At 41.8% G+C, this 23,061-nt stretch overlaps 1 protein-coding gene across 1 annotated transcript; it reads left to right on the forward strand.

The window, feature by feature from the left end:
• The first annotated feature begins 1,112 nt into the window (after nt 1-1,112).
• On the forward strand, nt 1,113-22,854 carry sema3b (sema domain, immunoglobulin domain (Ig), short basic domain, secreted, (semaphorin) 3B). Its single transcript, XM_076090714.1, has 17 exons — nt 1,113-1,287; nt 3,024-3,181; nt 4,763-4,825; nt 13,879-13,998; nt 14,493-14,586; nt 14,737-14,856; nt 14,991-15,133; nt 15,294-15,408; nt 17,175-17,244; nt 17,607-17,751; nt 18,944-19,163; nt 19,272-19,363; nt 19,513-19,554; nt 20,258-20,415; nt 20,546-20,601; nt 21,825-21,964; nt 22,342-22,854. The coding sequence occupies exons 1-17, from the start codon at nt 1,113-1,115 to the stop codon at nt 22,852-22,854; spliced, it is 2,424 nt and encodes an 807-aa protein (XP_075946829.1).
• Nucleotides 22,855-23,061: the final 207 nt, after the last annotated feature.

A 23,061-nucleotide genomic window follows, 5' to 3' on the forward strand; every position in this document is an offset into this window, starting at 1 on the left:
CAAACAGTTTGTTTTTTTTGCTTTGTGTTGCTGGACTCGCTCACAAGCAACTTTGTGTTGCTCTCATGCATTCATACTGTACATCCATCCAACGTCACTGTTGGCTCATCTTGTCCTCAGCAATAAGGAGATCTCATCTGGTGACACCAGTGTGGAGGCAGAGAGAGCGAGGGGAGAGCGAGGGAGAAAGAGGAAGAGGGGGAAGCCACTTTGAGTTGGCAGTGCCACAGACAGGAGGAGATTGCGCTTGGCTTGGCAGTGGACATGGCATATCTCTATCTCACACACACACACACACACAGTCTTCATCATCATGGTCAGTGTGTGTGTTTTGGATACTGTCCCTGGGTCTCTTTGTAATGTGAAGAGACTATACTGTTGTTGCCATAATGGAGGCTGGCGCTAACACAGCCTGGCAGGGGCATCAATCTGACTCCGACTAAATATACCTCAGTGCTCAATGCTCATGTGCTAGTGTGTGTGTGTGTGTGTGTGTGTGTGTGTGTGTGTGTGTGTGTGTGTGTGTGTGTGTGTGTGTGTGTGTGTGCGTGTGTGTGTGTGTGTACAGGGGCATCCCTGGCACATGCAAACGACTGCTGGTAGTGTCCATTTCTAAATTCTCTGCCTTTCTGTCTCTATTTTTAGGTCTCTATGCCCGTGTGTGACGTTTTTGTCCCGTCTTGGAGGTGAGAGGTGAACTTGGTCGTCCTTCACGAGAGGAGCATCGAATCTGCCAAGAGAGACTCTTTAGAAACAAGGAGGGCGTTATAAAGATTACGCTGAATATTAAGATCTTGAGAGGAAGCCAGGGAGAGAAAAAGCTCTGCTTAAGCAAACACCAAGACAGAGACACTGTTTTGGGCTTAGAGAGCTGAGCCGATACTGGACCGAAGCCCAAACCAAGGCAGGTGAACTGCATTTAATATACGGACAAAAAAGGATTTGATTTTGCTCTAAATCTGAACCAGACTCTAATGAAATAAAATAATAAAACGAACATTGGGCATTAATGTTAAGAGGAATATAGGCTGAATACCACGATAAAGTCACTTCGCATTCTCAAACTTTGAAGTTGACTTTGAAAGGAAAGAGTTTGCTCTGAGCGAGCCAAGATGATGACCATGATGATGATGACGGTGGCCATGATGGTCACCTGCAGCTCTCTTTTCCTGCTGGGTCTGGCCGCCGCCCATGCTTCCTCCAGCACCATAACCCGCACTTCCACTACATCTTCATCCTCCTCCTCCTCCCACTCTTCCTCACCACGCATGAAGCTGTCATACAAAGGTAAGATGCAAAGCTTTGAGGAGGAAAGAAGGGACATTTATCTTGTATACTCTGGAGTTTTTGTCTTGCCTACTGCATATAATGTATACGTTATTTTGTGTGCAGTACGTGGACACACACACACACACACACACACACACACACACACACTTTCTCACGCATCATGTGAGCTTCCGCAATATCCTTTTCAAAGTAAACAGCCCTAAACAGCAGCCAGCTGTAATTTGTGGTGGGTGTGATTAACAGCCACACACAAACAAATACACACACACACACACACACACACACACACACACACACACACACACACACACACACACACACACACACACACCTTAAACACACAATGGCGGGGTTTTGTGTTTTATCTCGAGCATTGTAAGTTAGAAGAAGTCAGCTCAATGCCCAAAACAACCACATAAACCAGGGATGTGTTCCATCATTGAAAGCTGGCACTCACAGCCTGAAGGAACTCACCAAGGACACGAGGCTCGCTGAAGGCCGTCTGCCCAGCTGAGATATGTGCTCCCTTTAATTTAGGCTGACAGTAACATGTAGCACACAGGATGGAGAGACAGCAGACTATTTTAGTTTCAGTAGACACAAGAAGGACTGAACGAGATCTTGATGACCTCATGTATTACTGAAATTACTTTTGATTTAATGTAGCCTGCAGGTAAGAAGAACATAGTCAACAGCAGCCCTCTGCTTATTTATCCAGTAGAGTATCCAGTAATGTCTGACTGGTGAACGCTTTTGCTGTGATGCCTTTTGTGATAAGCTAGTAAAAGGTGAGGTGCAGTAGGTGTCTTCTTTGGGCCTCATGTAATTATCATCACAACATGTTGGAGCTGAATAATAAACACATTTGCAAAAAATGGCACATAAATATAAAACAAGAGCAGTAGACCTAGAGTCCCTGATGTCATGCAGGCAGCTGTTGGGTGGCGTCAGAGTCTTAATAAAAGTTGTAAATTAGAACAATGGCAGACTAATAAAGCCCTTTTAAAGTCTGAGCAAAGAGGGCTTGTTTTTTTTAGCTTCTGGTTTAAGCGCAGTCCATGCAGTCCCTTTATTTCTTCAGCTTCTCAGATGGAGAACACAGTTTTTTTTTCCATGACTTGGGGTAACTATTATAGCTTAAGTTTACAAATATAAGCTGAATTTTCCTGGGCACTGTTCCCCCAGAATTTGTTCTTGCCAGTTTGAAAACAGCAAGGACACTCACTTTTTCCATTGAAACCAATAGTGTCATTACTGTCAGAGGAGTTTGTCCTACAAGTCACTGGACCTAGGAGACATCCCAGTTAAAAGCTTAGGAAGTAATCTTCTTTATCAACCAGATGACTTGTTGCAGCCCCGTGGGCAATCAACTGATCTGAAGACTGATGATTTGAGGTTGTTTTGGTATTGCAACTTTGGTCACAACGTCTTTAGTCTTAGGACATTGTTAACTTTTACTTGTAACTTTTTTGAAGACTTACCCCAAAAAATGAGCACACGGATAATGGCCATAAATACATTTATTTTTACTATTGACAGCACGATACACATTTTGTTGTTAACTCGCAACAGTCTGATAATGCTTCATACATTTTAGAACTCTGACTGGACTCTTGCATAGCTATCTCAGTTTTGATTGAAGGTGTCTATTTCTGTATATATGGAAGTAACAGAGGACCAATAAACAGATGCTGAACCGGAAGCGGTTGTCCTGTATATCTGTGCAATTCTAGAGTTGCAGCAGTTCCATGGAGTGCGGAGGTTCGAGCTGGAGCGTTCGTGCTGCTTCAGCGCTCTGCTGTTGGATGAAGAACGAGGCCGCCTCTTCGTTGGGGCCAAGAACTTCCTGCTGTCGCTATCACTAGACAACATCGCCAAGCAGGAACACAAGGTTGGTCAGAACAAAAATCGGTTAGAAACAACAGTAATTCAGGACCTATTTTTGCTGGACAGATGACATGTCAAAGCAGAATAAAACCATAAAACATGTGAAAGGATGGAAGGTTTGGTGATTAATGACATAGCCATTACTTTGCTGAGGTTTTAACTTTTTGATTTATTCAAAATTGTGTTAATGGACTACAATGTGTTTACAATTCTCATGAGCTTAGCTTATGTCTCTAAAACATGGCAGTTATTACTTTACTTCTGCTTTGTGCTCTGACCATATCTGCCTCTTATCTTAAAATTACTTTATTACTTCAGTTTGCGTTAACGACAAACTAGATAGAGGGGATTATATTGACATTGGATGGAAATCAGGAAGTGTTTTTTTATTTACAACCAGTGCCATAATGTCTGATTCCTAAGAATCATTTATTACCGTTATCAAGCCACACATGTGTTATGGGTTTGTTTTCATGTGAACCTAAAGGCATGGAGGAAAGAGAGATATTTAACTGTGGACACTTTTTACCAATATGCTCCTTTTGAAAATGCCTGAATCCTATTCTTGCACATATGTGACCACTCAAGTGAGCGGCTTCATGTCTAACAACAGAAGAAAGATAAATGTGGGATTGATAGAGAAAGGTAGAAAATCAAAGAGGTGGACAGAGATGAAAAGAGAGAATTTATACCAAAAAAACATTGTGATTGATATCTGGAATGACATGCGTTGATTGAAACCTTTACCTTTCGAGTATGTAGTCATAGCCAAGGCACACTTAAATACACATTGGCGCAGACACACATTTATACCAAAATGTACACTCAAGAAAAACAATGAGTGCACTTAAATGCATAGAGAACCATCCATCCATCCATCCATTTTCCTCCGCTTATCCGGGGTCGGTTCGCGGTGGCAGCAGGCCAAGCAGGCTGACCCAGACCTCCCTCTCACCGGCAACATGTTCCAGCTCATTCTGGGAGATCCCGAGGCGTTCCCAGGCCAGCTGGGAGATGTAATCTCTCCAGCGTGTTCTGGGTCTTCCCCGGGGTCTCTTCCCAGTTGGACGTGCCTGGAAAACCTCCAGTGGGAGGCGTCCAGGAGGCATCCTAACTAGATGCCCGAACCACCTCAGCTGACTCCTTTCGACGCGAAGGAGTAGCGGCTCGACTCCAAGCTCCCTCCTGATGCATAGAGAACCATAGATATAAATACAGCCCACTACAAGCATCTGTTCACAGCTGTTTGGAGTAAATTGCATGTACGTACTTCCTGCGTTAGATGTGAAGCCTCTGTTTGTTTGGGGTTTATGGGTGAGTTTGATTTATGACCTGGGTGTGAAGAGTAGCTGAAGCTGTTTTTCAATGTGGTGGGGTCATCCTTCTTCACAATGAGAAGGGAGGATGGGGAGGTGTCTCATTTGAACTGTGCTATGCTCCGGGGCATATTATTCTTAAAGGGAACAAACATGTTGTTGTTAGTGTAAAAGTTTTTTATATTTTATCAGAACGTACATCAACCATCCAGATGATTAATTCATATTTCAGCTACAGAATCATCTGATCTTTGGCTGTTGTGTTTCAGATCTACTGGCCCGCTCCCGTCGACTGGAGGGAGGAGTGTAACTGGGCTGGCAAGGATATCACTGTGAGTCTCTTCACACCAACTAAACTGTGTATTAGTGCATTAGATATCCTATACCGGGAAATAATAAGACCATGCTTATTGACCAAACTGACTGAATCCTAATCCATTACATCCTTTTAAAAATCACTCACCAGCCTATAGACATTCATTGCACACAGAGATGAATAAGAGGGCTGAGGATCTCCTCGTGGAGGACTGTGTGCTCCTTCCCAGCACAACACAATACTACCTTTTAATCCACTGAAGTCATGGGACTCATCACAAGACAGAAACACCACGTTTAAACTGATAACATGTTACAATAGGTGCAACACTCCTTCTTTTGGACCTGCCCTGTGGCAAGATCACACCCTCAAAATCTGTTTGTTTTAAACCCTTTCTGACTGGCTTAGTGTCACACTCAGCATAGCTCAAAGACATTTGTGTTTTCCACTGCACTTTAGCGTGCGTCCTGTGGCTTCATGCAGGAAACATATTTCTTACATTTTGTTGTGATGTAGTAAGGAGGACCCAATCACAGGACACTGACACTGAGATAACAGGTTTATTGTAATGTTAGTGCAGACGGAGAGGGGAGAAGGCTGGAGACGGCAGAGGTGGATTGGAGAGTGGCTGTGGAGAGTAGGATGGCAAGCAGCTAAACTGGAAAACAGATGAGCACGGGAAACAGATGAGCATTAAGTCAGGTTAACAGAAGACGGGTAAAACTATTCACAAAGATTTCTAAGCAGAGACTTAAATGCAGCTTCCACAGACGTTGACACAACAATCTGGCTCACAGAGGCAAACTGGGGACCAGGAAGACACAGGAGAAGTGGGGAACACAAGGACAGACAAGTGAGAGACAGGGCCATGGGCGTGACAATTTTTAGTTAAAGAATTAGATAAACTCAGTTAGCTCAGGCTAGATTTTTGTGAAACCTGATTTCTTGGTCATGTATAAATATATGTTAGAGTTTGAATCAGTGTTTTAACATGAGAGCATACATCAGAAAGCGTAAATATTGCCAGCAATACAAAGAGACATAAGGAACAATTGGAAGTGATGCTTTTGTGAAAAATCTACTTAAAATTCAGAGTTAAACTGAAAACGTCACTGGCTTCTAGAGGTCTACGGTATGTCTCCTCTAAGTCAGTTGAACAGTTAAAAAGAGGAGCATCGTAAAGCAATAACACACTTAAAGCACAGTAATTAAGATATGGTTCCAAAATAAGGCTGGAGGCACGGGACAACTCTGTTAATTGACTCACTGCATGTAAACACGTGTTAGGTTGCAGTGTGGCTTTAACTGTTATTTTACAATGAAGGCATGATTGAGGTTGAAACACTCGTTTTTCAGGAAAAACGATATTTAAAGAATCGTACCTTTAAAAATGTGTCACAAGATCAGAATTTTGAAAAATGCTAAACATCAAAGTACGTATAAAAAGTCACATGGTTTTCTGTGTGCTTGCAAGTGAGTGTCCATGGGACCTGACTGACAGCATGTACGACTCCTACATGTTGCTAGGATTGAACTCATGACCCAATGCGATGCTCCCAAAACTGCTTGACCAAACATAGGCCACCCTGCTACTTCAATCTTTTATTGGCTCCAAAAAAAAGAAAAATCAAGATTTTCTATTTTGATTGACAGAAGACACACATTTAGTTTCCAAGAATATGTCGAGTAAATACCGTATGTGATGATTATGTGTCTTTAAATGTGATGTGTGTGGATGGAGGTCTGGGCAGAGCAGGCTCGGCTTCACTGACCGACATGTAGAGGCCACCAAGAGCCCATAGACCACCCAGGATTACATCACACACAATTAGCCAACTCATTTAGTTTGTGTGCGTGCGTAGGTGTGTGCATGTGTGTGTAAAACAGTAACTTCCCATCAATGCTTCCTGAAATGCCACAAATCTGCCCAGATATATACAGTATTCTTATGTTTAACAGTGTGTGTGCGTTTGTTCATGTATGTTAAAGTATCCGACGTGTGTGTGTCTTTCTATGTGTGTGTAGAACAAACCCTTCATCAGTGTGATTACACAGCTGTAGCAGACATACAACGAGCTCCATTCATTCAAAACCAGAGGCTCCAGTTTCACTTGACCATGGAGTCTGTCTGTGTGTGTGTGCGTCCTGTATGTGTGTGTGTGTTTGAAAGAGAGAGCAACGGAGGAGACGGGAGGAGAGTGATGGAGAGAATTAGTTAAATTGCTCCAGAGGAAGAAGGGAAGGAGAGGTGGAGGGAGAAAGAGATAAGCAAATAACAGAAAAAAAGGGGGGATTTTGAAGACAAATGTTGCATTGAAAGGAGCTTTCCCCTGGTCAGTTATTATTCCTGCTTTTCTGGCCTTTGAAATGTTATTTTTATCCTTTGTTTAACACACTCACCCGTGTATTCCTTTTGACTCTTGGTATCTTTGTGAACATTCACCCACACACTGAGAGTTGACCTGACCTCACACCGTTGACCCTAATTACAGGGAAGTGTTTCTCTGTGGCCGACATCTCTCTCTCTCTCCCCCACTGGATCTCTTCTCTCCCACTTCACCCTTCTCTCTTAGTCCTCCTCTCTTCCCATGCTCTCTCTGTATTTCATGTTAGTTGTTCTCTGGGAACCAGAAGTTTCTCATGTTTTTTACGACCCCCTTAGTCCTCCCATCGTCTCTATGCACTTGTTCGAGAAATCTTTTTTCTTCACAGTCAGTTACCCTCATATTAGCCGTTTCACTGTTGGATCAGACTTTTTTACACTTTTTACACTGTAATGCTGCTAATTAGCACATTTGCTGCACAAGTACACACATGTACACAAACAAAAAGTATTGCGGGATGCTTAAGTGTACGCTGTTAAGCAGAATCAAATATGTATCTACACTACACTGCCTTATATTACATAATTACTCTTTATTAGAAGTCTCTTCATGACACAAGGATGATGACTCGGACAAAACCACACGGATTCAATCTCTGGCAGGTTTTTCTTTTTCGGCCAAGCCGTCTTCAGGGTTCTCAGATGGGAAGCCAGTGATAGATCAGATCCTTGTCACCACGGTAGTGATTTGTACTACTCTGAGATGTGGACGACGATTCAGAGGTCTGGAACCGTAGTAAGAGTACGGTGGCAGTATGGTGGTGGATAGCATGGACCTCCTGTGCTCTGTGCCCTCTCTTTCGTCTCATAACACTTATTTGACCAACTTACTCAGCTTAATTGCTGCCATTTGGTTTAGACTGCAATGCAAACAATTCACTGTTTTGAAAACCAACGTTATGCAAACTAGTGCTTAAGAAACAAAGGTTTTTCCCCCAACTAGTGCTTGGTAACCTCACAGTGATAACAATAAGTCACTTCACCTGACCAATAAATAATTCAGCTCTTTACCCCCCCATAGAACTACAGCTTGTCATTTTAACTTTTCCCCGTGGATTAAACTAGTTATTTTTTTAACAAGTGGACTGAGTTATGCTCTATTTTTTACCCCTAGCTGTTTTCAGTCTTTATGCTGTTTAAGTGTCTCCTGGTTGTAACGTTATTCATAACGGATATTTGCACGAAAGCGAAAAAGCGTATTTCCCAAAATGTCAATCTGTTACTTTAAATGTCGGAAAGGTTTGCTGTGTTTATATATTGTGCAGTATATGTGTATGTCTGTTTATTTTGTATTACATAAATTCCAACTAAAAAAACTTCTAGCTACCTCAAAAATGAGTTTTCCAGCACAGTACACACGATCACGGTAGCTCAACAAAATACACACAAGGCATGTGATGGGCTTAAGAATTTACCCACTTCTTCACTCACATACACACACACACACACACACACACACACACACGCCCCTAAACCACAGAAAAAACCCACCTAACATCCATTCAGACACACGAACACAAACATAGACACATGCACATAAACACAGTCAGACAGCAGCAGTAAACAGTTGACTGTTCACCGAGACACTTAGTCTGACTCAGCACTCTGACTGTAGAGTTGGAGCCATATTTAAACCAAAAAAAGTGATGGATTGTGTTTACGCTGTCATGTTAGCACCAATTAAAAGAAGATCACCAGTTAAAATCCATTGACCCACTGGGAAAAGGAGGTTAATATTGAGCGATGGCCTGTACTTGCAACCTCAAACTATCCTCACCACAAAGATAACAGCATTGGTCGTTTGTTTTACGGGATGAAATAACTAATGCTTACACGTTTTCTTTTCATGTGAGTAGTCTTTTCTTGAAAGCAGAAGGACTTTCATATAATGACACTGTCAGCATATAGCTTGTGTTTCCTGTCCTCTGCAAACAGTCAACAGAGTTGGTTTCTTTTTCTGTAATTATGCAGGTGACTCTTAACTGAATACGTTCTGTTGCCTACCTTGAAAACAGGACCAAGAATCTACAGTCGTGCCAGTGGCTCCATGATGGCTGAACGGAGGCACAGCGGTGCTTTGAGCTAAATAAAAAACGTCAACATGCTCACATTAACATGCCGATATTTAGCAGGTATCATTTTTACCATGTTCACCAACTTAGTTTAGTGTGTTAGCATGCTAAGAGTTCCTTATTAGCACTAAACACAAAATAAAATTGAACTGATTATTGCGCTAAATGACATGTTAAGGGGCCAAACAAACTGAGGACGTGAATGTCAACCAAATTTCATGGTAATCCCTCCAATAGTTTTTTACACACTTCATTCAAAACCATAAATGTCAAACTTACGGTAGTGCAGAAAAGTCAGAGGAATACAAAGTCATTACGATGTTTCCAAAGGGGACCACAGCTGTCTGTACAAACTGTCATGTCTATCCACCCAATAGTTGCTGAGATATGTCTGTCTCGACTAATGCAGCCAAAGAACCAACCAACATTGCCATCCACAGAGTCACGCCGTTGGCATCGCGTCTGCAAAATACTCACTTTTGTTGTTGTGGGAGGCACGAACAAAAGACCTATATTTAGTCATTTAGGCATTAGGACCTGAAGTGCCCTTAAGCAAGGGCGTTAACCCGTAACTATTGGGCGAAGCAGCTTAGTGGCCACCAATGTGTGAATGTGAAGCAGCCTTCTCCTGAAAACCACTGATTATTTGACTTTCACTGTGTGGAATTATTGAGTTGATCACTGTAGATCATCACCGTGTGGGGATTCACTATACACACTGAAACAATTGAGCATTTCCATCCAACTAATCGGAAAAAAAGGAAATCCTGCCCCGCCTCAATGTGTTGCTTAGTGATATTATTACAGCTGAACAGATTGTTGAAGGTCAGCGTGCAGAAATCATTCTGCCGAAGGAGAAATACGTCAGACAAACAACGCTGTTGTACATTGTCCTGTTCAGCAGAAGCAATCAAAGGCATTCCTGGGATATTACACAGTGCTGTGTTGTGTATCTAATGGCTGTCTACTGTGCGCCATCGGTCCGTGTGTTCAGTCAAAGGCTCTGAGCCATTAACTTTATTAAAGTTTGCTACACTACTGGCACTCTCTGCTCTCAGACACAATCAAAAAAATAAACCTGTAGCTCTGTTTCTATCAAATCTTTCATAATAATGCACTGAAACAGCTGAAAATGTGCGTTAGATGGGTTGAAAAAAGATCAGTGCCAGATAAATGGGAAAATATGAAGGATGTTGTTTTTAAATATCTGCAGATTTTACCCAGATTAGCTGTGTAAAGATTATGATGAATTATATCTAACAATGTAACTAATTAGATGCTAATATATTGAAGAAACAACACTTGTGATATTAGTGTGGTTGAAAACAAATGCCTCCGACATCCAATTTTAAGGGTCAAGAAAAATCATTGAAATATTGAAATAAACTGTAGTTTTATTTTGACTTTATAAATCAATAGGCTACGTAATGCTCGAATGAAAACCTAGTTAGTTAATGTGAGACAGACAGAGGTGGAAAGAGGAAGCAGATAACGGCCAAAATAATAAATAGATAGATCGGGTTTATCATTTCTACAATGGAGAGGATGAAGAGAGAAAAGGAAAAAAGACAGGAACAATACAGCTTCACAATGCACAGACCTAGAGCTCTGGCCGCAGTGAGGTCACAGCCTGCATTTTGCTCACAGTTTTAACTAATGAGTCAGTGATGGGTCAAAGGTTAGCCAGTGAACCCTTTCACACCCACACACACTGAGGAAATGTGATGGCTGGCATAATTCACCTCCGTTGTCCTCCTCCTTCCTTTCTGATCTTTTCAAGGTCTTTCAAGCGTCTTCTCTAGTCTTACCTTTTTTTCTCCCTCCTGCTCTCTTTCTCTTTTGTCACATCAAAGAATTGACTTTGTCAAACTACTGCTCCGCTGACTCCTTTACCTTCCTCGGCCCTCCGACACACGCACACAAACACGCTAAGGGCTTAAAATACAATGGGAGGAGGAGGTCTTGCTTCAGATCATAGGAAAAAAAAGTTGATTGAAACGTGGCACGAGGACGTTTCTTTGGAGGACCACGGGTGTTTGGAAGCTGTTGAGGTGTGTGTATGTTCATTCATTGTGTTGATATCCATGTCAGCCTAAGGGCAGAGGCAAAAGTGTGTGTGCCTCTTTCTTTCATAGGAAACAGAGGTCTCCTGTGTTTGTCAACAGCTTAATCGGCCTTTCGATTGGTTGAACACCTTCACATGTGCACACACACACGGAAGCATGCATGCAATCACACACCACCACTCAGACTCTAACCCCCTACTGGTTTTCAAAGGCTGAAAAGCAGGCCTTTGTTCTAAACCACTGAGGTGAGTGTGTGTGTGTGTGTGGGTTTTTTTTTCAGGCCTAATGAGCCACAATTCCGCTTGCCCCTGCTTTCACAACCTAGCCTGTCTGTCTGTCACCCTCGGGTGACATTAGAGACTGAACAGACGGATAAAGAAAGACATTTGATTAAAGAGGAGAGTAAATGTGTAGATAACAGAGAGATGGAGAAACACTCAATCAACCTCCATTCATTCATAGTAAATGTTATCTTGAAGGAAATTTGGTTTTGCAACTACACACAGATCACAAAAGCACACCAATGATGACAAAAACGTGATGCAACTTCTACAATGCAAAATTGCCATATATTATAAAAATGCAAATATTAAGAAAATATTTAGAGAAGCAAAAACAGTTGTCCCATCTTACATCTCCCAAATGTACTTGGATTGAAAAAAATAAATAAACATGAAGATCAACAAATTAAATAATGGAAGAATCTGCAGACTTTGTACACAGGGCGGTTGTTGACGGTCAGATTCATGTCTTTATAAACCTCTTCTCCAGTGGGTCCCCGGGGTCCAACAGTGTCTGTAACTTGATCTACAGACAGATGTTACAATGGCCTGTCTGGAGAATAGTGGACAGAAGACAAAAGGAGGGATTAGACGGGACAGCCAGCAAGTGTTTACGGCAAAATATTATTTAGTAGAATAAGGAAATTAACTTGTTTTGCAATTCCAACGCAGATGTTTGAAAAGCATCATATTAGCTCATCATGTGTTACCGAGCCCTGGGACTGAAGACCACTGATAAGCATGATGGTAATCCTGATAATCATAGTATGCATCTTCTCTTCTCGTAGTTGAAAAAACAGGCCGATCTCCTCTATGCCTTGTGTAAGGATCAGTGCTATGGCCAGAAAAGGAATGTTACCATCCAGTGTGTTAGTGTACAGTAAATCTATTTCTCCAGCTGTCTCCTGAGATCCAGCTTACTGTAACCTGACTCCCAGATGGACAGCTGTGACTGTGGGTCAATAACCTGCTGTCTAGATAAGAAGAGGAGGGAACAGACAGAAATGAGGATACTGAAAATGTATGATATGAAGGAGAATAGAGGAGGAAATACAACTATTCAACAATGGGATATATTCAAAGTCAAATATTAAGTTTTCCATTTCAGTTTAGAGGAAAAGCTTGAGTTGTGTATCATGCTTGACATTTATTTCACACATTTATTGACACGTCTTGAGCTAAGCTAATCAGCTGGTGGCTGTAGCATTTAGTATGAAGCTGTAAGAGTATTCTGGATCCTCACATCTAACTCCTGACAAGAAAGTGTATCACCCAAAAATGTAACACTCGTTCTTTCATAACAACATACTTGCTTTGATTATTCGTCTTCACTTTCTGAGGAATAAAATAAATAAATATATACACAGTATATATATATATATATATATATATATATATATATATATATATATATATGGTAAAGTACAAGAGTATCTTTTGCTTTATTATCTGCTTTTTACATCAGACCACTTTCCATGCCATTTTAACCAACCTATCAAGAATTTCATCAAATGCTGGTCACATCCTAGCTTATCCACTGATATACACATTTGAAATCATAACTGTACCAACATTTGGATTTTTACATCATAAGGTGTCTGATTCATTCGCCTATACAAACTATAATAGTAGAATCTATTCTACAAGCCACTGAGCTAAACAGGAAGCTTTCCTCTTTCGGTTTGTCTTCTTGTCCCATCTGTTGGTCATGAAAGCAATCTTCTGTTTCACACCCACTGCGATGCACAAAATGTCCACGTGTTTCATGAAATCCATACTGTGTAAGTTAACCAGCAACATGTATATTGAGTAGCTCACAGTTTCAGGCACGTATTATACTTTTTGTTTGTGTTCATATGGAGGTACGTATGAGTAGACACACACACAGACATTGTAGGCATGTGTGTTGTACATCCAGGACACAAAGGCTGTCACAACAGTGTGTTGGAGGCGGAACTGGGGACTGGACAGTGTTGTCACAGGCAGACATGGTGAGAGGAGCTATGTGAGGAATGTACATCACTAAACCTAAAAAAAAGAGAGTCCCGAGTTTTGTTAGTTGATCTTGCATTTACAGTGTTACAGTCATGGTAACTTGTTTTTACACTTTTAAATAGAGCTGCAGATAACTGGAAGTTACACTTTGTTGGTATTTTTCCAGAAATGTCTTCTTTTGTTTTGTTTTAGTGACCTGAATTTAATTCCTGCAAGTGTTTAAAGCCCCCAAAGCAGTTTAAACTAAAACTGTGTTTCTGTGTGTGTTTCAGTCCGACTGTGTGAACTATGTGAAGATTGTGCACCACTTTAACCGCACCCACCTGTACGCCTGTGGCACCGGGGCCTTCCACCCCACCTGCGCCTTCGTGGAGGTGGGACACAGGATGGAGGTGAGGAATACACGAGACAAAACCAACACACCAAACTACTGAACAAGTATTCCAGTTTTTATTGTTCCTTGTTTAATGAGTACATCATAAGATCGAGTCAACAGAGACAATATCTCAAACATTTGCTTTGCCTAAATCGCCTCAGCCCTCAGCCAACCTTCACTATAAGTGAGAACATAATCCAAACTCAACTGTATAAAGAGATGAATGTTGACATCCGAGATCTAGGAGTTGCTCATGCTTGGAAAGCCTAGCATAACAAAGTTGACTCAAGCAAGCTGCAATCTGGACGCTATTGAAAAGGTGAATCATGGCGAAGAGTGCAGAAGAATCCATCAAACTTAGCTCAAGTTCCTGGTTTCAAATTTGTTTCGGGTCCCTCAAACTGCTAAAATCTCAAACTGATATCTCAACCCCAGAACGATTCTGACAAATGGAAGTAAAACGTATGTGTGATCACACTTTAAAGCCAATCCTCCCTCTCTTTCCATCAGGACCACGTGTTCAGGATTGACCCCTCCAAGGTGGAGGACGGGAAAGGGAAGAGTCCGTATGACCCTCGCCACAATGCTGCATCCGTTCTCGTCGGTAACTAAACCCGTGCACGTTCATATGAGCTGATTATCCATTTACTAGAATATGTTTTTACTTAAATTGGTTTGAAATATGTAATAGTTGTGATCATTTTCATGCCATACTTTTTGTTGATTTTGATGGATGATTCATCCTGTCTCCTAGGTGATGAGCTATATGCAGGCGTGGCCACAGACTTAATGGGACGGGACTTCACCATCTTCAGAAGCCTGGGGAAACGCCCCTCCATCCGCACTGAACAGCATGACTCACGCTGGCTCAATGGTCCGTGTGTTTATGTGTCAGCTTAGGCATCACTTCTTTTTTCAGTTTAGTTCATTTTACATCATAAATAACTTCAGTCTGGTCACAACTTGTTTGAGAAACTGACATTGTTTATCTCTGTTTCGCTCTACCAGAACCAAAGTTTATTGGTTCCTTTTGGGTCCCAGAAAGTGAAAACCCTGATGATGACAAGGTATTTTTCTTCTTCCGCGAGACGGCGGTTGAGGCCCAGGGGTTGGGAAAGTCCACCTACTCCCGCATCGGACAGCTCTGCAGGGTGAGAGATTGTTTCATCAACCAAGTCCAGTAAAACACACCAGTCTGAACCAGGCCCGCTCAACCTAGCTACAGATTCTGTAACAAAATTAGGTCATATTCTGTTGGAAGAATTACCATATCCTGTTAAAGACATTTTGATTGTTTTGTCTTGAAATCAGAATGACATGGGCGGTCAGCGAAGTCTGGTGAACAAGTGGACGACATTCCTCAAGACCCGTCTGATCTGCTCGGTGCCAGGAGCCGACGGCAGCGACACATACTTTGATGAGCTGCGTGAGTTCACACAGACGGACTTTCTACCGTATCAACTTGTTTATGACTACAATGACGTTGAACAAAGCATGATGTCATAGTAATTGATGTTTGAAGTGAAGGCCCTGCATGCTCAAGTAAAAGTCATCATAAGTGCCTTTTTGGGATTGAAGAAACTACACTTTTGAGTATGAACTCACATCAACTCCAGTAACAAAGTGGTTAAACTCTACGTTTCTATTTTGTGTCCCCATTATCCATCCAAAACATTATACCATAAGTTAGAAAAAGCTAAACAAAGAGTTGATATTTGGGCTGATTTTCCAACCTTGCTCTCCGTTGAGTTTTTACCCAGAGGCATATTCTGTGGGTGCAAAGGGAGAGAAAGTTGAAGAAAGCATAATAAATTAAACAGGATTTCTGACCTCAATTGTGGATTATCATTCTGCCCCACATTCCTGCAGACTTGGAGAAAGCATGAGCTTGAGATTCATTGGTAATAGATTCTGGCCTGATCCAAAGCCAATGTTTTTGCTCTGAGTTCAGAGAAAGTTGCGGACTCATCTCTTTTGAGTCTTCGTGTGACGAACGGCAATAATATGTTTTCATTAGAAAAGATCCAGAAGCCAGGCTGTATTTCTAAAACATAGATTGTTGGCAGAGGAAATATTTTGCGCTAAACCCGACAAGCAATTGTCCAATCATAGCTTAGCAACTGTAATAGGAGGGTCAGGCTCATCAGGCTCTGGATTTGTAGACCTTTGTTTTTGTTTTGAGGCTTTGAAGAGAGCTTCAGTTCCCCATCGGAAATATTAACCACCTAAAAAATGCTCAGTTTAAGTGTAAGCTATATTTAAAATATTTTCAAACTGGGAGCGTGCCATTGCCATCATTACTGTAGGTAATACACACAATGGATAGGAATATATTTATTAAAGTCATATTCGAAACTTAAATCAGGTCATGTAGGAAAACGTTTTTCTGCAGGGCTTGGTAAAATAGCATTTTGACACCAAAACAAAACATATTTTGACAAAAATGTGAAAGTTTGTATTTGAATATATAAGGAACGGCAATGGGAAGCTAGAGAATGATATAAAACATCTCGTAAAGACAAACACCAAACCTCCAGTCATGTGGTTTCCACAGCAGCTGCAGCAGTTTCAGCTCTCAAGGTGTTTTTGATTTTTCTCTCTGAACATATCTGTGGGCCATAATATGATACGTCTTTGTGCTTATCTCGTGACGCAGTGAAAGGTGAAATAAGTGGAAGAATTTGTCCTAACCCTTAAGGCTAAGTCCGTCCATCACATCCCCTCATATGAACAATGAGTCCCTTATCTCTTGACCAAGAGTGTTTTCACCATACCTGAGGCCACATATTATTAAGAAAGGACCTCCCTGTAGAAATATCTGAACCTGTTGAAATTGTCCGACTGTATCTACACCACATAACTTTTTAACAGTAGTAATACTAGTTGGAGCAGTAGACTTTTTTTTTAACAGCAGTATTTCATGACTCATGTGCCAGGTCTTGGAGATCCATCTCGTTTGTGGCCGACCCCGACCTGTAAAATAATGTTTTAATCAGACTCAATCTTGATAAAATAATGTTAAAAACACTGCTCGAGGCTGTAGTGAATTTTGGTCCATGTTATGACTGGGATATTGGTGAAACGTCTCTTTAAAGTAATTGCCATAGGGCTTTGCTTATCTTTCTCTCAACCTTTGACCTCTAGACTACCACCACCTGACCTGAGTGTGTGTGCTTGTGTGTGTGTCCTCAGGCGACGTCTTCCTGCTGCAGACAAGGGACAGAAAGAACCCTCTGGTCTACACAGTCTTCTCTACTTCCAGGTCAGAGTCCATTCATATTGTGTGTGTTTGTGCAAAAGAGAGAAAAAGGAGAAGAAGACAAATGTGTGTGTGTGTTTCCAAGACTTGTGGGGACATAAGTCTGTTTACACAGTCACACTGTGGGGACTCGCCATGGGGACACAATCTACATCCGAGTAACGTAAATCATTGAATTTTAGGGTGAAGAATTGGTTTAAAGGTTAGGTTTAGGTTAAGGTAAGATTAAGGGTTAGGATGGTAGCGGTTCGGGTAAGTCTCCAGTTATTGAATGAATTCAATGTAATGTCCCCAAAAATCATGAAAACCCGACTGTTTGTGTGTGTTTGGATGTTTCTAACCCAGCTCCCCCTCTTCCCCAGTAGCAGTGTATTTAAAGGCTCAGCTGTGTGTCTCTACTCCATGAATGACATCCGGAGGGCCTTCCTGGGGCCCTTCGCTCACAAAGAGGGGCCCAACTACCAGTGGGTCCCCTTCCAGGGAAAAGTCCCCTATCCACGCCCAGGAATGGTATGCCAATAACTTCTCCCTGGTTTCTAATATTTCCATTTAGGGCACTGAACTGTAAAAATATAAAGTCGTATCAATATGAATACATTAATCTCATGTAATATCCTTGTGATATAAGTCTTAGCGGCACTTCATACCTAGATGAAGACCTAATTTCATCCAAAAGCTCTTCAGAGTCCTCTCAATTAATAAGTGCTTATTAGGGCTCTTACATTCTTCTAAGCACACGAGCATAGCGTCAGCAGGATTTGTTATGCAAAGCCTTAGCTGTTACTGCCACAGCAGAACAATCCCCATTGTATGGCTGCAGAATAGTAATTGTATTGGGCCTTCAGTAAACCCTCTCTCACGCCATCATCACCTCACTGGGTTGTAAAATTAGCGAAAAGAATCAAATTAAAAGAAACAGACCACCTCTCAAGAAAATGAAGCAAAACTGCATAGAAAGTAGATTCAGAGTTCAGAGTTTATGAATTAGATCAAAGCATTTTCCACTTTATTTACCAACTGTATCTCCTGTGCAGACCATGAAAAAGTGTGAAAACTGCATGACGCTACAGTATAGGTTCGTAAAGCTTAGGTATCTGGAATTAAAGTCTAAGACAGGAATTTTAATTAGAGAGGGAGGCTGGACTCTGAGCTGGAGAAAATCTCTCACACCTCTTGTGACCCATCACACCCCACTGTGACCTGGTCGACGGTAACTTTGAGAAGTCAGACATTTATACCAGTTTAAATGCAGAACAATCACAAAACATCAAAGATAGTATGAGTCACTGTGGAACGTTTGAGTCCAAATAAGGCAAAACGTTTCTGAGCACCCATAGTAAGTCCTATTCTACAGAGCTGTAATAAACCCCTTACAATAGAAGTGGGTTGGCTGTATTATTGGAATACTTTGAATTGCTGGTTAGAGTATAATCCATTTATGAATACAAAATGTCCATGTTCATACATTCCCAGGATAATATTTGAAAGCAAAGTGGTCAGTTTTGATGATTTTCAGTATTTACAGTTAGTTTTTTAATATTTCAAATTTACTTGCACCATTTTGCATTCCTTTTGAAGTTCAGAACATTGTGTACCACAATGGAACCAAAAATACACAAAAATAATTGTATACATTTTTGTGCTGTATCTCATTTGTGTTTGTCTGCAATTATTCCAACTTTCTTTTATTGCCCTTCAATAGTGTCCCAGCAAGACATTCGGCAGTTTTGAGTCCACAAAGGGTTTCCCAGATGATGTGATCCAGTTTGCGCGTCATCACCCTCTGATGTACAATCCGGTCTACCCAATGAGCAGACGGCCCGTCTTCGTCAGAACTAACGTGGACTACAGCTTCACACAGATTGCTGTGGACAGAGTCAATGCTGCCGATGGACAATATGATGTCATGTTTATTGGCACAGGTGAATCACTTGTTTTCAGTTCTAACTTATAGCTTTATATTTAAACATGAAAATGAAGATATTATGTGTTATGATGTGTGACTCGACGGACTGCATCTCTTATTTCAGACAAAGGGACAGTACTAAAGGTAATCAATGTCCCCAAGGAGAGCTGGAACAACATGGAAGAGCTCCTACTGGAAGAGCTGGAGGTCTTCAAAGTGAGAAAACTATGATAAAGCTAATTTATTGTAGATACAAGCACTTATGTAATGGTTGTATATTGAGAGACAATGCTGATGCATCTTAAATGCCTTTTTTTAACAATGCAAAATGTATTAATTTATTTGATGTGTTGTCTGCTCTAAAGGATGCCTCATCTATCATCGACATGCAGATCTCCTCAAAACGGGTATGTTTACTTTCAACTTAAAATCATTGACAAAAATATGGAACATTGTGGCTCCTTTTGCTGGAAAGAATATTGGTCTTTGTATCACTAAGGTGGAAACCAAGAAAGGCAGTTTTACCATCTCAGGCAGCACTTAGAAGTAAGTATGCTGTAGAGCCCGTACGGAATGGGCTAAGCATAGCACAGCCATCAACAGTTAGCAGGAGAAAGCTGGTTGTAGAGGAGATTCAGAAGCAAGAAGAAGCCGATAGATGTGCAAGAGCGGTCTGTAGGCAAAGCGGGGTTGAGTGGATGAGTTGGGAAGGTGTGGAAAAAGATACTCAGGATCAGCTTCCCTTCAGCATATTCTATCAGGGTGTAAAACAAAACTGTCTCAAAGCTGATACACTTGGAGGTATAAGCAAGGGCTGAAGTGTTTAGCAGCAGCCACTGAGTGCGCTTCTGTCCTTTGCTTTGGAGAGAGTAGAAGCTAAAAGACAGCTTAAAGGTAAGTTAAGTCAGGACTAGAGAATGGTGTTGCCTGTGATGGGGCCCAGTACATTTATGCTTAATTATCAACAATACCAATGCCACAAGAACGGGAGGCAATCTTTCATTTTGTGCATTTGTGACTGTGCCTTAAAAAAGGAGTTAAAATCAGTGTGCACTTTTAAGTCCTAAAACTCTCTATTCAAACGTGTCCCTCCACTCTGTCTCCTCACAGCAACAGTTGTATCTGGGCTCAGACACGGGCATTGCCCAGGTTCCCCTTCACCGCTGCAGTGTGTACGGGAAGGCCTGCGCCGAGTGCTGCCTGGCCAGAGACCCGTACTGCGCCTGGGATGGAACATCCTGTACTCGCTACCTGCCGAACACCAAGAGGTCCGCTAACGACACACACACACACACACCAGATGACCATTCATTACATTGAGCAAGAAAAACAAGAAAAACTGTTGTAAAAGTATAAATTCCTAATGTTGTAGTAAATTGTAGTTAACTCCTTTTACAGACGTTTCCGTCGCCAGGATGTAAGGAACGGAGACCCCAACACCCTGTGCTCTGGAGGTATTCTTCAAAAACTATTGTTTTTTTCTGGTTGTTAAAATGAAAACATAAATGAAAGCTTTGCAGCTGTGACCAGTTTTTTAAGCTTACTGAGGATATTCAAAAGATAAAGCTTTACTCTGATCCTGGTCTGACTCAGAGACTCTTCTGGCATCTGACATCTCACTGTCCGTGTGCCAAAAGATCCCAAATCCTTCCACCCTTTGCCCCTGGTGACCTCTGTCCTCCCAGACCACAATATCAGCATTCTGCTGCTGTCTGTCTTTCTGCCACATAACGTAATCAGGCGAATCGCTCAAACTTCAGGAGCTCCTGGGTAATACGATTACATCATGCGACATGCAAGCCGGGTTGTGGAAAACTAATGAAGGTCAGAGTAATTGTCTCTGATGAGCGAGTCATTGCCCCAAAGCGCTGGTCAGAGGTCAGTTTAGCAGCACCCACATTGTTTTCCCAATAATGTGTGTAGTGCTGGTGGTTAGAAACAAAATTGTTCTTATTCTGAATGTTTGGATATGTAGAAATGTATGTTAGAAATTTGAGCACATATACTCTCACTTATGGCTAAGGTTAAGATTTGGGGCACAGACACTGATCCTTTGTCATTGCTAAACCTCATCATTCATATTGACAACATGTATGAGTAAGCACTGCCAGGACCAGAAGAGTCCTTGTTTGTCAGACATCAAACATGTAACCAAGTGTTCAAATATTCACCATTATTCTGCAGGATGCAGTCATGTCATGATTGTATTTCCCATCAATGTCCCATGAACTTTCCCATCAACAGCCAACTGAGGCTTTCAGTAATCAGTGTTAAGATTATTGTTATAACACCTAAGAACGACTGTGATTTACATATTTTCCTTGTGTGCCACCGATGCATAAATACTTTTGCTCACACGACTAAAAGACCCAATAACTATTTCTAAAATGTGGTCTTTATAGATCAGAGATACTGTTTGAGAGTAAGCTTTGGTTTCCTATTTGCGATCACATTATTAGCTCTAGTTGTTTCTGTCCCATGTCATCCTGTCTTTCCTTAGTCTGACCTGCCCAGGTTTTTCCTTCCCTGTCTTGTCCATTTTTTCAGCCCCTTTCTTGGTCCTGTCCTGCCCTCTTTTGGCTTTTCAATTCTTCACTGGTCTTGGATCGTTGTTAGTGAGCGGATCCCTTGGTTACAGTAGATCCCATAATGTCCTTGTCTCTGCTGCCCCCTGCAGACCACCATAAGCACCGTGTTGCAGAGAGGAAGCTGTATGGAGTTGAGGGAAGCAGCACTTTCCTGGAGTGTATCCCAAAATCCCTTCAGGCCAGAGTCACCTGGACCTTCCAGAAACATCCACAGAACCCACGTGAAGAGGTGAGAGGGATGGTGGAGAGAGACTTTAACTAAGAGATCTGACAGGAACATTGACCAAACTCAAAAAAGGTTTTACATGACTGTAAGCCAATCTATTTTATATTGCAATGTGCAGTTAGTGTTAACATTTACTATGATTCTTGCTAAAAACCTTTATCCAGGTTTAATCATTTTTCCCCACATGACATTGTTGTTAAGCAGTGTCATTCAAGTTAGTATATTCTGACAATGAACTGCAATTGGCACTGAAGATCATTTTAGCTTTTTTTTAAAACTTTGCTGGATGACATTGGTGCTAAGATACACACTTGTACAAAAAGACAAAATGGCACAAAGTTGAGCTCCAACATTTTGCTGAAGTTATTTCTGTTTTCCAGGTGCGTCTAGATGACCGCATTCTCCAGACAGACAGAGGCCTTCTGATTCGCCGTGTCCTGAAGAGAGATGTCGGCGTCTACCAGTGTCATGGCATGGAACACGGCTTCACCCAAACCTTACTAGGCATCACTTTGGAAGTTGTACCTTCAACATCCTCCTCAGTCTCCAATCTACCCTCCGATGCCCCTGTCCGATTAGACCCCCGCAGTGGAGGTGGGCCCCCACTGACCAATCAAAAGCTTTGGTATCGGGACTTCATGCAGCTGGTGGACCACCCTAACCTGAGCACTGTTGACCAGATTTGTGAGCAAGTTTGGGCACGAAAGAACGCCGGCAGTGACCAAGGGGATAAGACCTTTCCTGCTCAGGGGAAGGACGCCCCTCCTCCGGGCCCCGCTGTCCGCCCAGCTAACAAGAAGTGGAAGCATCTTCAGGAGATAAGGAAGGGGAGAAACCGCCGGACCCACGACGGGAAGCCGAATCCTCGGGCGCCTCGCAGTGCAGGGGAGTAACAACGTCGAGAAAGACACGGAGGGTGAAAAGAATGACTAATACAAGAAAGGAAGGAGGAAAATGATAGAAAGAGATTGAGAGACCAAGAACTCCTGGAGGTGTTGACAAATACAGACACAACCACGTACATAAAAACACATGCAGACACACACACAGCACCTCCTCTATTGTGTATATTTATCCATGGATGCCCCCACTATACGGTA

Source organism: Anarhichas minor, unplaced genomic scaffold, assembly GCF_050575085.1.
Source record: "Anarhichas minor isolate MPS153535 unplaced genomic scaffold, ASM5057508v1 ptg000003l, whole genome shotgun sequence".
NCBI lineage: Eukaryota > Metazoa > Chordata > Actinopteri > Perciformes > Anarhichadidae > Anarhichas > Anarhichas minor.

What these genes read in the sequence shown, in the direction of transcription:
- sema3b (XM_076090714.1), top strand. Translation starts at nt 1,113, where the DNA reads ATGATGACCATGATGATGATGACGGTGGCCATGATGGTCACCTGCAGC. An exon ending in CATGAAGCTGTCATACAAAG is followed by an intron (nt 1,288 to 3,023) that starts GTAAGATGCAAA and finishes GTGCAATTCTAG; the next exon opens with AGTTGCAGCAGTTCCATGGA. An exon ending in TCGCCAAGCAGGAACACAAG is followed by an intron (nt 3,182 to 4,762) that starts GTTGGTCAGAAC and finishes GTTGTGTTTCAG; the next exon opens with ATCTACTGGCCCGCTCCCGT.